The sequence below is a fragment of the Cyanistes caeruleus genome, chromosome 2 (genome assembly GCF_971803275.1).
Source record: "Cyanistes caeruleus chromosome 2, bCyaCae1.hap1.1, whole genome shotgun sequence".
NCBI lineage: Eukaryota > Metazoa > Chordata > Aves > Passeriformes > Paridae > Cyanistes > Cyanistes caeruleus.
The window spans coordinates 32,668,194-32,683,255 of NC_141702.1; the positions used below are offsets into that span (position 1 = coordinate 32,668,194).

At 41.5% G+C, this 15,062-nt stretch overlaps 1 protein-coding gene across 2 annotated transcripts in view; it reads left to right on the top strand.

Moving 5' to 3' along the window:
- The first annotated feature begins 11,590 nt into the window (after positions 1 to 11,590).
- The window catches only part of SH3BGRL2 (SH3 domain binding glutamate rich protein like 2), a 38,359-nt gene continuing 34,887 nt past the window's right edge, over positions 11,591 to 15,062 (top strand). The window contains exon 1 of one of the 2 annotated variants that reach the window (XM_086876369.1): positions 11,591 to 11,824. In XM_086876369.1, coding sequence (XP_086732495.1) covers positions 11,675 to 11,824 — 150 coding nt within the window. In that variant the 5' untranslated portion in view covers positions 11,591 to 11,674. Of the gene's footprint in view, positions 11,825 to 12,272; positions 12,485 to 15,062 lie in introns of those variants that run through there. The other variant, XM_086876368.1, reaches the window with a different exon arrangement.

The window sequence follows — 15,062 nt, forward strand, 5'->3', positions numbered from 1 at the left end:
CGATATTAACTGGATGCAGCCCCAGGCAACCCAATGTAGTTGCTTCTTTGAGCAGCTTGTCTGACTGATGGCCTCCAGAAGTCCCTTCAAACTACCTTAGTTTGTAATGCGGTGATTCTGAAATTGTGTTGCTATTTCTAAGCCAGGAGTGTGCCCTGGCCTGTGCTGCTTCCCAAAGCATGCACAGGGATCATTATGGGGAGTGCTAGCTGAACCATGAATGCCATGGCACTGGCTGTGGTCACATTTTCACAGGGAAGGAGACAGAGTTACAGTTCTGTAACAGTCTGACTAAATAAACACAGTTTCCTAAAATATAAATTCAGAAAATAAAACCACCTCTTTATTTTCATGCAAGTGCTGTTCATTCTGTTCATCTGATTTATGACAGTAGTTACAAATGTGAAATCCTGATTCTTCTCAGGCTGTGTTTGTGACAGGTATCATCAGTGGCTTGTACACACCAGTTCAACTAAACATAGATATCTTTTCATTAGCAGAGATAATTCCTTTGTACTTTTGTAGATTGAAACCTCTTCTCGAAATGGAAATTTCCAAACTGAACTGAAGAGTTCTTAACATTTAACTGATTTCTTGTAATAATACATTTAGCTAATTACTAATTCCTTATTCCTGTTTAGAATCCATTCATATCAAGATTTATGAGACATGATGACTTTAAGGATTGCTTAGTTTTTCATATACCAAAGATAGTGTTTCCTTTATACATATTTTAAAGCAGGTTTTCTGGAGAAACTGAGGAAACCGAGAATCTTTCCTGCACCTTCCAAATTCAGAGTGTTGTTTCTGGGGGGAGGATGTAAGCCAAAGGAAGTGAAAATGCCCTGCCATCAGCCTTTCTCTGTTTAATCTATTAGCCACTCAGCAGTATAATGTATTATCTGTCACACAGCGATAAGCAGCTTAGCTCTCTGCGATCATATTAAATATGTTCAGTTTAGCCTAATTCTGCAGCGCTCCATGAGGAGACACCCTGATGTCCACCTGGAGTGGAGCCCTTTTGAAACCAGTTCAGCTCTGCATAGGGATGGGACCCTCCTCCATGGCTTATGGCCTTGAAAGAGAATAATCTGACTGTATTCCTTCTTTTCTAAAACCTTTTGTTCAGTTCCTGTTCATGCACTTTGAGGAATGAAATATTCAAGCGAGCCCATGCCCTAGAAAACAAAAATAACCCTATCGCAGATCATCCAGAAGTTTATAGGTTAGAACTGCTTTTTCTCATTTAACAAGCTCTGCTGAAAAATATGTTTTAAAAAGAACTCCTACCCTGCATTTCACATACTTTAAAAGTTTATCTATTTAATATTTTGTTAATAGTTAATTGGAAGTTTGACATCACATCTACTACCTAAATTGTCTTTAATAACTCGTAAAATTTGTGTCACCTTGAAAAAAACCCTGAAGCCTGCTGAAAGTCCTGACACTAATACATAGGTAAGGTAGCAGTCTTTTCCTTTTCTTGCCACCTCTCTGAGGGTGATGGGATAAACACTGTGTAATGACAGATCCTCTCAGCTCCTTCTCCACAGTGACTCCAAGTGCTCCTGGCACGGATGCATGGACTCCTTGGCTGTTCAGGGAGCTCCATCTGCAGCTCAGTGATCACAAGCTGGATTTTAAGCAATGGATATAAATAGATTCGATGGAGATGATGAATGTGATAGTCATCCCTAGACAGTCGCTGCCAAGAAAACCGCAGTATTATTGAAAAATAATAAAAAAAAAAAAGTTAGGATTTTTTGGGGGAGCAGAATGGGGACAGAATGCTGAGCTGGAAAGCAGCAGTTAAGGCAGATGTAGAACTTAAAAATAGTATAAACTGATAGTAATGTTGACTAAATATAATAAATAATAAATAAAGCCCTAGCTAAAATACAGGTCTACCAATATTGGTGGGTGACCCTGAACTAAGAATTGGTGAATACTGCTTGTGGTAGGAAAAGTAGAATGAGCACAAGTTTCTGCTTTTTTATCTTGACATTTATGTTCATTCTTTGCATATTTTAAAACACAATCAGAGCCCTCAGTTCATCAAAGAAAGAAACTTAAAGAAAAGGCTGCTGCTCAGGCTTCTCCTTATAAATTCTAAAATTACTGTTTTAAGGGTATTGCATGCACTCCCTTTGGTGGAAAATTACATTTGACATTGGAGTTAAAGGTCATATGACTGCACACAAGATGGGTGCCAGTGCTGAGAAAACTGAATAGAGTGGTACAATTTCCACAGGATTTAAAATTAACCTCATTGGATGATTGGCTTACATTTCTAATCCGATATATCAGGCTAAATATAGACTTTGAAGACAATTTCTTTCCATGCAAATAATCACTGCAGGCTAAAAATGAGTAAAAATTTAAATGAAGAGAGAAAAATACTAAATTAAATTACAGACAAACTGACATTTTGGTAGAATATTGACCTGAAACTGCACATACAAAAGGTGCCTGCAAGGAAGAGAAGGCAAAAGGAGAAGAAAATAAAGACCAAAATTATTATGTTTGGATATATATTTATAAAGGGAGATTTTCTGATACTGTCAGCAATTTTTGTCAAAAATCTACCTTCAGAGGCATCACTGTTGACTTTCAAACATTTAATGTTTTATTACTGCATTTTAATCATTAACTATGAATGGTGTCCCTGAATGATCTGCAGGAGCTATGAATCATTCATTATTACTAAAACAAACTTTTTTTTTTCTTTCCAAAAAAGTAGCAAAAGGACAGCAAAACCTTTAGAAAAGAACTAATATTTTAGGAAATGCTACAAATCAGTACTGCAAAGAACTCCAAGGTCACAGAAAGAAAAAGAGAGTGAGGAGCTGAGATTTAGACTATATGTAGGGTTGCTTTTTTGTTGTTGTTTTTCCTCCTCTAGTCTCCTGAATTCCTGAAGAATATAAATATAATAAAATATATCATGTAGGCAGATGTAACTTGAATTTAGTAAGTCCATACTAATATTCTGTAGATAAGAGAGATGCTTCTGTGCAAGAACCAGCTCTATGGCACTAAACCCATCTGGAAACAGTCTTTCATTTCCCATATTAAAACAAGGCATGAATTTCCATGTGACAGACAAAAAAATATTTGGTTCACTGACAAAGGTTCATATCTCTGTTGGAATTCAGCAAGTTCCAGACATAGGAGAAATAATATATCCCAGTTTACTTGGTTTTGTTTGTTAGTGTAACTTGTACCAAGAAATATAAATAGCCCTTAGTTCCTGGGGAATGGCACTGTTTTTGATCAGTCTCATGAGAAATTTGCTCTGAATACTTAAAGGTTTTATTCTTAATACATGAATTCCAGCCTTTGAGGGAAACTATCTTCAGCCATGATCTTCATCATATCCTAGTCCCATATAAACCATTCTCATTGGCTCAACATCTGTGTTGAACCAGATGCAATTCCAGATCAAGAGGTGATGCAGCCCAGCCTTGGAAGTGGCAGCGACATGGAGACAGCATGAAGATACCATAGATAAAGCTGAATCTGAGCAAGATGGAAGTATCTGTAGGTATGAAGACATTTATTTACTGCTTGTCATGCTTAATGGCTACATCGCAGAAAGTGACAAAATTGAAAGATCCAAAAAGAAATATTGCAAGAGAGAGTGTCTCTCAGAAGTTGCTTTCAAGAAGATGTGCAAGATGCATATGATTCTCTGATTTTCTGCCTGCTGCAGCTAGTTTGGCTGTTAAAATCAGAACCAAGCCAGATTTCTCTAGGCCCATGTCTCACCACTGGGTCATGCAATAGAAGGTTTGTAAGGCTCTTGCCTTTAGTCATACTCTAAAAAGAAGTCTGCTCCTGCTTTCACAATGATTCACAGTTGTCTCCCAGCCTGAATCTGCAACCCATCTTGTGGAGTATCTGTCTTTCCTACAGATAGTCCCATTTATTTCACTGAATGCTACTTCTCTGAGTGGGGTCTACTCAATGGGAATAAGAACCACAGCTGCAGGCTTCAGTGATTCAATGGGGATTTGAAGTGAAAGATTTGAACTGGCTCTGTGGGTATATGAAACAATATTTTTCCCTTCTGTCAAGTCCCCCATAAGGTCTTTGCTGAACCCTTTCTAGTCTTTGAACTGCTGATGATGTGAGGAGGAACCTCTCACACTGTTCTCCAATGCAGCCTATTATGTAGTCCAAAAACTCTGAGAATGGGTCTGTTGTAAGTCCTGTTACCTAGATTCCTTTGAAAAATATTGCATCCAATTATAACACTATTGCATTGAGTTTAATATTCCTCAGACTTTCCTAAACTTTAGTTATCATGATTAAAAAGTTAGTACTGAGTCAATGTTAGCTCCTGTTGTTTTAAATAGGACTGGATTGGGGGGTGGAGGAGGCTTACATGTTGAAAGTAGACATCACAAATATTCACCCACTTAGGGCCTGATAGAGCTGTTATATTTGTCCATTTGTGGACAAATTGTGGTCAAAAGACAACTTCCGATACACAAATAAGGAAATTTAGACAAGAAAGGTTTTTTAAATACTGTAGCTTCTTTTTCAGGAGTTATCTAAGGACAGCCTATGCAGACCATGAGTAAAATAGGTTATGATCGAGACAGGTATGCTGTCAAAATATGTTTAGCAGCATAGTTACTTGGCCATACCTTCATTAGTTATTTTATATCTGCTATTCTGGAAGTAATTTTAGTTCAGTGTAGCTTCATTTAGAAAAAATCAATGGCAGCTTTGACATGCTTACCCTTGCCATGCCATTAGCAGAGCAGCAGACTTGACCCTGCTGGCTGCATGATGTCTGTTGTTTAGTGAAATAGAAAATATATATCTTGAGAAGATGGTTTTGATGAATTGACAAAATAATATTTCTTGCATCAAGATTAATTTTGCTAACCTCTCATAGCTTCTCACTTTGATCAAACCATGCTTGTTTTACAGATTTCCTATGAAGACCAGTTGTGTGTCTTTCATCATTATTTTCTAGTTAATTAAAAAACCCAGACAAATGGGGCTGTATTAGCTTTTTGTTCTTACCATCCAATTCATGCTCTGACTAGTCTGGAAGCTGGCCTAAGGCCAAGCCTTCACTGACAAAAATCATACATACCTATTGTGTCAACCAGCAGTTCTCCCAGTGGAAAATCATAGATGAAAAGAATTTCATTGTTTTTCTGCAAAGAAGATATGGTAAGATCAAACAAGGCCAGGGATAACAGTTCTGAGTTTTGTAGCTGACTTTTGGGAAGTGCTAAAATATTCCACTTAGCATTTTCACCACTTTACATTTTACAACTGAACAACAGTTGCAGGTTAATTAGCCCTCTATGGAAAAGACTACTTTCCAACTGCTGCCTCCCCAGTACCTTTACAGCAGGGGAAAATAAATCTCAGGTAGCTCTGAGACAGGGTAGCAGCTGCACCAAAGATTTGATCAGGGAAAACATTGTACAGAACACAGGACATGGAAATGCAAAATGTAACAAACTTTATTCTACAAATTTAAAAGGAATAATCAAATATTAGGAAATTTTGCAGGGTTACGCTACCAAAGAATACAAAGGCTGTGCATGGAAGAACATGAATGACTTCTCTACCGATCACCTGACACACTGTATGGTTTCTCATTTATTTGGCTGTCTTTTTGTTTGGCTTACATTGCCTCCTACATGTTCCATTGTTCAGTGCATTGGCTGCACAGGTTGTACCTACGCTAACCTGATGGTGCCACAGAAAGCATCTTGTTTCCATTCTATGTTCTCCCACTCTGAACCCACATCTCTTCAGCTTCTGGCCAGGCAGAAAAGGGTCATCTTGGTTCAAACAGCCTATGACATTGCAATCACTTCCCATGTAGGTCAATACAGCCTGTCTGCAGCACAGGACTAATTACTGCTGTTCCTCTTTCCTTTTCTGCCTTCTGCCTCTACCAGCTTCAGCTCCCACTTGCTAGTCCCCTCTCCAGATTGGGTCATCCCCTCTCCAGTTTGGGAAACAGGACCCATGTGATTTCTCCACACTTTCATTCCCCTTGGCCCCTGTCCAAGAAGCCAACAATGCCCAGTGCCAGGGCATTGCTGCCCTGGTCCAGAAGAATGCCAGCAGGTTGGCTGCAGTTGTCTGCACAGTTTCTGTGGAGTTAAATTCAGGCTGCTTGTGCCTTCTGTCTGTGGGGAAGGGTTCTGTCAGCTCTGTGTCATCCTCTGCAGAGAGATGGGCTACACCTGACAGCAGACCACTGCTGGGCCACCCATGCTGCATGTGGGGACACCTTTGGCCTCTGAGATGAGGATAAAAGGTGGGCCAAAGATTTTTTTCTGATGGTTCCTAAAGATTGTCTCAAACTTTGTGACCGATTACAGTCTTGTGTCCCCTCAGTCGGAGAGTGGCCTCCTTGTGTGGGCTTGAACCCATGCTTGAAACGCAGAGCACACATAATCCTTATCCTCAAATTTACATCAGCTTTCCATGTTTGAGATGTTTCCCCACCTCTCTGTTCTGTGAAACATCTAAAAAAAATTCTGAATACTATAAAAATAATAAGTATTCTTAGTTCATTTAGTGCATATATTTTAGGAAAGTTACCAAAATTCATGTACTCAACTGCTTCTTATTCTCCACAAGATGACTCTCTTTTTGTCCTTGCATATGTAAATATTATTGCCGACCCACTTCTGCATCCTGCAAGAAATTAGTCTTCTAAAGTGCCTTGTCAGAGTGGAACTGAACAGATATGGGGAAACAGCTGAAAAAAAGCCAAAATGAATGTGGTGGTAGATTGTTTTTCCGAGGGCTTGGCAGAAGGCCCCTCCCGGAAAGGGCTGGCAGGAATGTAAGGCTCCATGGCTGCTCTTTGAGTGCACTTCACATCTTGAGTGCTTTCTAATTTAGGTTTCATTGAAAGTGCAGATGGAGAAATGAGATTTGTGGGGGCTTTCATCCCTCATCCCTTTGCAGTAATGTAGATTACTAAAGATTGTTCAAATCAGCAGAAATACGGACGTAAACTTACTGGACTTGACAGTGTTGAGCCTGATTTGCTTGCAGTATCTTGTGCTGAAAGTGTAGACAGGGTTGAAGGCTTGACACTGACTGAAACCTGCCTGAATTCCTGCTCCTCAGTCAGAGCCACCACCTTCAGAAACAGTTCATCCGGTTAAGACTGGATCGTTAAAGACACAAATAGAGGATGAACTCTAGAACTTTTTACATGATGGAGCTGGAAGTTTAAGGAATGATGTCTGATTTATACAGAACATGAAAGATGCTTTAATCTCCAGGTTCAGTTGACTGAGCAAGTCAGATGACTGACCTATATCAGACGTGGAATTTCACAGGAAAATGTTTTTCGTTTCAAAGGTCCTTAGTATTCGAAATTCAGTGAGGGAATCAAAGCAGCCACAGATACTAGAACTATTCATGTTTTAACTAAAGAGCAGCAGATTGTGACTTCAGCTAAAGAGCGTCCACTGAGAAGAATGGACTCAATATGGCTTTGTAATATCTAAGTACATTTAGATATAAATGGCATGAAGGAAAGTTCACTTAAGATCTCTGGAATTTTTAAAAATTTTTTGTTTGTTTGGGTTTATTTTGTTCTGTCAGTTATAAAGAGATGGTACAGAAATAATTCTGAAATGAAGAACAGCTGTACCTCTCTGCTTTCCTCAATATGCCACAAATTTGTAAATGAAAGAATCAAAAGCTTTCTCAAAAATTTTCCAGCTCTGTCTCTTCCCAAGAGCCTGTTTTAACACATGGGCTTTGTCGTAGCTTCAGAGTAATTCCAGTCAAAAGAGAAAGGGCTCTATCTTGGGATGTTATCTCTAAAATCTGACTGTGGGGAAAAATCAGAAATGGCCTTCACTGTGTAGCCACAGTGAAGGTTCTGGAAAGAGCAGAGGCTTGGATGAAAATGAGTTTGTTATTGAGAAACATCAATGATTAATAAGACATCCAAAATAATTTTGCAAAGGATAGAGTGATCTTGACTACGAGCTGCTTGACCTGTTGTGCATGTAGAGGAAGATTCATAAGAGTATGCACAGACCACAGCTGCAGACATTTAAGCATAGCAGAGAAAATGTGTCCTGGAGGTTACTTCTGTGAATAAAATGATACCTTAAAAATACAGTGGCTTCTAGGATGTATGCAGAGAGTTGGACTCCAAGCAGCATTATCTCATGTTCTTTCAAGCTGTGTCTGGCCAAGACAGCTATCAGCCACCACAATGAGTGCCATTACTCAACAAGTGAAACAGTCCTGTACTTACATTACATTATCTTGGCCGTTTTGTAAGGTTTGGAGCATTTAAGTTATCTTTCTCTGGTGTTCTGCAGTGCAAGAGCAGCTGATGATACTCTGTAGCTCTACTGAAGCTGGAGCACTGTGTCTTCTTCACCCCTTAACTTCATTTTCTGCTCCCTACCATGACAGTCACATTTCTACCAAAAAAAAAGATTTATCTGAACTGACAGAGCTTTTAAGGGCATTCTAAATTTGTAATTTTCAACATGTTTTGATCCTTGGAATTTTAAAAAGTGATAAAGACCTCTTTAAAAATTTAAAGTATGTGGACTGTTGCAGAGTCTGTGAGACTTCACCGTTTCTTAGCAATGTTTCATGGAACCCAGAGAAATAATTGATTGGTACCAAAAACCCACAGACCAAGAAACTTTTAAAATGCCTCAGACAGACTACTTCTTTCAGGTGGAAAAAAAAGCCAACTTCACAATTTTTTCAGTCCTAAAAATAATATTATGTTTCTCCTGTATTTTTATCCTATGCCTTTTGCATCTTACTGTACAATCACCTTTATCATAACTAGAATGTTCTTTGCTCAAAGTTGTACATTTATACTTCTGTTTCCACACACTCATGAGCTTCAGGTTTGTGTGTATTTTGTTACCTTAGCAGCAGTAAAGTTCTGTTTAACCTTCCATGAAGGTCTGGCATAACAATGCATCATTCTGACCATGAAATCTTTAGAAACTACCCCTGCCCCCCATAAATTCACATCGTCTACTCCAGTCTTCCTGTACCTCCTGTAAACATGGGAAACTGCTCATAAATCATTTTGGCAATGTTTTTAATTTATTACATTTCTTCTACTTAACTGAAAGTTCATACTCTTTTGTCTTCAAGCATCCAGAACTGTACAATAGAAATGGAGTTAAAGGTGTGGCCTCAGGATATTTACCAGCAGCAGCTGCAGGACAAAGGGTGATGTCCAGTCTTAACCTGTACACCACTTGAAAGTGCAAAACATCACAGAGTGATGTCCAATAGGTTTTACATTCCACAGAGGAACAATGTTTAGGAGCCACATAAAGTAAGATGCTGCTCTACAAGCTTTAAAATCTCCAGCTTTTCAGTGTAATGTTTATTTTTCCTAACTTTCTGGATTACTTCCACAACGAACTAGCTTCATTGTGTGTATGGAAAAACTGGGAAAAGAGAGACATGAGAAAGATGTCTGGATTTTCAATTCCCGTGTTGCATACTGATAAGACCTAGGTGCAAAATTTTTAGCCTGAAATACCATAAATATACTTAAAAAATTGAGAATTACAAGAAAATTGAAATACAGACTGAGATTTTTCAAAATCAGTTCCAAAGAGTGTTTGAAAGGATGCTTTAATTGTTGCATTCATTATCAAGTTGAATGTGGGCAAGAAGTCCTCTACTCTTTGATGGTTTCTCAAAATATGTGTGGAATAAAGATGCTGAAGCTTTGGCTAAAGCTGTGCCAAGTGTGATAAAAGGAAGATCTTCATGAGCTCTGTCATGAAGACCAGACTGGTCATGACTTCAGCTCAATTTGAGTCTATCAACTCTGGTGATGAATTTAGCTGCTCAGACTGTTTTTAAGTTCAGACTGGGAACCTACCAACCTAGGTAGGAACCTGCCAAACCAAGGGCTGCAGGAACAAAAGGGAGACTCTAAAAACAATAAAAAAGAAAAATGTGCAGTGTCTTGTCTGTAATTTTTTCCCCATAGCTTTTGAGAATTTATGCAGCTTATAAACACTTTGAAATGAACTGAAATGAAAGCTGTTTTTCACATGGGAAAGGAGACTGTATCTGTGGCTTTTGGAACTAACAAAATAGAGGATTCTTATAGGAAGAGGAAACAATCGTAAAAAATAGTTTTGTTACAGTTTTTACCGTCCCATTAGAATTCTTAATTTTCTTATTTACAGCTTGTGGATTTTTTCCATATAATGCCATTGCCACATGCTTTCTCTGAGATATTGGTTATGTGTCAAGGCTGTCTCTGAGATGTAGGAGCATTCTCTTCTTCTATTTAGTGAGAGATAAAGATGTCCAGAACGCTTCAGAATCACTCTTGCTGCCTTTTTTCCCCCACTTTACAGTATTTATGAAATATATTAGCAAGTAGGAGTTATTAATATTATAGTTTAAAGTTATGTATTTGTGCTGTGAGTGAATCATGTACAACCAGCTGCAGGGGGTTGCCCTGATTTTATTTGTTTCATAAAATGAGAATGTGGTCAAAACAGAATATTAAACCAAATATTTTCTAGTAGCGAGTAAATAGAGAAATAAGTAGGAAGTAAGCACCTTCATCTTTTAAAGAAAACTTTGAGAAATCCAGGAAAATTTGTTGTCAGAAATAATCCTGCAGTGTGAAAGAAATTCACTGAGGTAATGGGAACTTTCCAGCAAATTCCTATAATTACTCACCTATCACAGAATTTTAACACATTGCTTGGTGTTCTCTTACAAACCAACATAAAAACAAGTTTGTCTCCTTTGCTGCTTTCCCTGGTCGGTCAGCAGCAATTAAACAATAAACACTGGTCGTTCACCTGTTTGTGGTTCCCATAGTAAAAGTTATGCTTAAGTGAAGACAGGAGCACTGAAGCCAGAAAATCTTAACCTTTGTACCTAAGTGCACTCCAATAAAGTTTGCTTTTTTTCTTTCAACAAGCACTCTCATGAAAGCCATGTAATGCATACATCTCTGCAAGACTGGTACTTGAATTCCCATTTTAGGACTTTATATTCCTGATATTAAGTTCCAGTCCAGAGGACAGTGAAATCAGTAGAAAGCTTTCCGATGACTCCCACAAGACAAATCAAGATCTAAGACGGCACTGAGTTTTATGGCTCTTGCTAGGTATACCTTCCTCAAGAAATTCAGGATTTCAAAATAAATAATCAATATTAAAATGTACAACAAGCTTTAAGGATATATTTAGCAGCAAGTCGAGGTCTGTACTTAGTCTGAACAATGGAAATTTACTGAGGGCAGTGGCAATGCACAGGTGTCAAGGAGGATGACACAGCACACTTCATCATTGGGGTGAAACGGCACGAAGGGAAAATTTAGTCAGAGGGAACGAGCAACCATCGGGCTGCACGCAGGGAAGAAAGAGGATGAGGGTTACGATGGTAGTAGCATATATAAGGTTGTCAGCTGTGTGATTCTTGACTTTAAATAAAGGCAGGCTGCATCCTCACAGACCCAAAAGCTGATGAGGACCGAGCTCCCCGCGGTCACTTGCAGATGAGCTGACTGACGAAGGGTTATTTGGGGTTATCTGCTTATCCTGATGATTAATAACATCTGCTCCACAGCTGACAATATTGGGCGCTGTACATCCACACCAGGGAGTGAAAAGGGGCAGCGCTGTTTAGCTCCTTTGGGATGTATGGCGTGGGACAGCCCTCTCACCCAGTGTTATCCCTGTTCCTTGCCTTGACAGGAACTCCTGTCCAGAACGGCTCATTTTCCACCTTTGCCGCAGTAAGCGGCGGCCAAGGGACCCAGCGGATCAGATCTGGCGGCTCCACACGGGTAGGAGAACCAGGAGCAGCCTGAGCTGGAGCGAGGGGCAGCCCTCGTGGCGCGGGGGAGCAATTTCAGGCGCTGTTCACCTCGACCGGCGGGCAGCGCACCTGGAGGCGCCACAAGCCCCTCTCAGCCTCTCCCGGGCGGCAGCGGGCAGCGCCGGGCGCTGGGCCACGGCAGCTGGGGCGGGCAGGCTGCCGCATGCCCCCGTTTCCTCGCTTTCCTCCGGCAGCTGGGGGCGGGCAGTCTCCTTCCCGGCTCTCTCCCGGCTCCGTGCTACGGCTGTGCCCGCCCGGGGAGGACTACAGCGCCCGTCGGTCCCTGCGCGGCGCCCACACACCCCCGCCTCTCGCCGCTATCGCTGCCTCCTGCCAGCCGGGAGCCGGACCCGGCTCGCCCGAGAGGGGCTGCGCTGCCGGGCAGGGCCGGGCCGGGCCGGGCAGGGCAGGGCAGGGCAGGGCAGGGCAGGGCAGGGGTGCTGAGGGAGGCGGCCACGCTCGGGGGCGGCAGCGGCGGGGTGGAGCTGGGCGGCCCCGGCCCCGTCCCGTGCGGGGGAGCGGCTCCTCGCAGCCTCGCTGCCCCGTCCCCACCGCTCCTGTCGCCGCGGCTCATGAGGTGAAGATGGTGATCCGCGTCTTCGTCGCCTCCTCCTCGGGCTCGGTGGCGGTGAGTGGGGGCGAGCGGCGGGGAGCGGGGAGAGGAGCGCGGCCGCCGCGGGCAGGGCTCAGCCTGAGGGGCCGGGGACTGGCGGGGCTGGCAGCTCGTCCTGGCCGCCCTGCCCAGCCTGCCCTCGGCTCCGAGCCTCGCCCCGCACGGACCCCAGCCCGGCCGTGGGCTGCCCTGGGACGCGGGGCTCAATTTGCCCGGTTGCTTGTGCGGTGGGGGCGGAAAAGACAACTCTCCTCCGCAAGGCTGCCGAAGCTTAACTAGTTCGTAAAATTGCCTTTGGCAAACCAAGCACTCCGAAACCTTTGTAGGCGACAAATGTCGGGTGTGTTTAAAGGGTCTTGGAGGTCGTTAAGTGAGGCGGAACTTTCCCTGCTGGGCGGCGATCAGCGCGGCGGTGCAGGGGAGACCATCCCGAGGGAGCCGAGCCCGGGCAGGTGCGGTGCCTCAGTGCCTGCCACCCACGGCAGGATGAACAGATAAATACGAGGGGAGCCTAGGGACACACTTCAGGCCACCAGCGCCTCTGCATTAAGAAATATCTGGAATAGGTACAGCTTTTCTCAGACTCGATTTTGAAGGGCATCACTGCGTTCTCTGTTTAATTGAAGCTTGTACATCATTCTCTTGTTAAAATACGTGTGACCTGTGAATTTCCATATTTCCATATAAAGTGACAGCTTTCTGTTAGGGAAATCTGGGCGTAAACGTCGTACTGAATTCGTTCTTTAATAAGAAACATCAAAAGGATTTAGATATAATTGATATTCTTTGCTTCAGCAGTGAGGGCAGCAGCACTTTCTGTGTTGCAGAAAGACGTAGCACATTCCTATCTGGTTTATTGTGTATTCAGTTCCTTCAGCCTTTTACTGTGTGGATCTGGTTTTCAGTTCAGTAACATGATGACAGGTATGTGTGTGTTCTGGTATGTTTTGGCATGAAGTGTTCAAAATGCTTAGTGGCTGCATTACAGCTAATAAAAACTAATTATCCATTTCAGTAGCCAACTGAGTAAACACAGCATCCTCAGAACTCCGTAATCCGTGTCCATCAAGCATCCATAAGAGAAACATCACCTTCCCTGCATGGACAATTGGTTCACACTGTTGTAGTGTAGCGTTGCTGGTTTTAGTTTCTGTTTCATGCCCCGTGGGTTGAACAGAATACATAGTTTTGTATTTTTTTGTTTTTGTTGGAGGGGTAGAGAAAGGCCATGTAGTTCACCCACGCCCATCTCCAGTTTGCAAGAAGGTTGCTGATAGGAGTTTTTGATTCTGCTCTCTCCTTACGCTGTCTGCCTGCAAGGTACATAGGCACTTAGCAGAGAAATATAATCCTCATAACTATCTATTAACCCAGCAAACCAAATTGGAGTTTGACAAGCAATTTCAATTGCACATCAGTTTTCTTGCTGCCTTTTTTTTCTGGGTTGGATAACAAGAAGATGACAGAATATGGGTAACAGTTTGCATCCTGGTGATGGTCAACTTTCTTCATCTAGTCAGCCTAATGATGACCTAGTCATCTGAGTGCAGCCTAACCAGAGCAGAACAGATGATTCAGTCATTGAAGGAACTGTTATAAAGGGCCAGAGCTGTGACATCTCTTTTCTGTCAGTTTTGGGGGTTTTTTTTCCATCTGTGTTATCACAGCATTTAAGAACTTTAATTATGGGCTGGGTTCCTGCTGTTCTCAGTATTGCATCATGGAGGCTTTTCTTTTTTTCTGTAGGCTTTGCAGGAGGTGTCCTTAGATCCAGGCTAAGGATGGAAGAAAATGATGAAGAAAACACTATTATTAGCTAGTTATGTGGGAATCTGCATCTGGAGAAGAAGGTGGTTACTGTATTTCATGTCTCTAAGCAGTTTTAAGGGAAGTTTTAAACTTCTTTTCATTCTTCTAGAATTAAACATCAGTGAAAGGCAAGGAAAAGTCTTTGAGTCATACATTTGTCATCTCCTCCAGCCTTCAGCACTATATCAGCTATTTTTTGGGATCCTGTGCAATTCACGAGACAGAATTATTTCCCCATCAAGAAAAATGAGTACCTCATATAGATCCTGCTCTGTCACCTGCTAAAAATGGTGTCAGAATCCATGGTTTAATTTCTAGCTGTAAGTCAACTTGAGTCAAATTGTAGGCTAGCTGCTTGAAAGAGTGGCTGTTTCTCAGATTAATATCTGACCTGCTGTAATTGGCCAGAAACTTCTATATGTAATACTGATTGAAAAAAAAAAAAGCAGTGCCATTGTGACATAATTATTTTTCCAATCTCTCTAGACATACTTTGTTAAGTTAATCTTTATTTTACAGTGGAAAGTTCATGTAGTCTCTAGAGTAAGCTTTTGTTTTGGCAAATATAATGAGCTAAACTCTTGGTGTATGAGTCCTTTTGAAATCTTCAGAATACCCAGGTCAAATGATGATGGCTGAAACATTCCTGAGAAATACACTGATATATATATATATATACACACTCAGGAAAGGCTTTTAGTTTGCATAAATATAACTTTATTTAGAAACTACTAAAGCATTTATTGATCTCTATACTTGGTGTAATTTGTTTTGTATTAAAGAA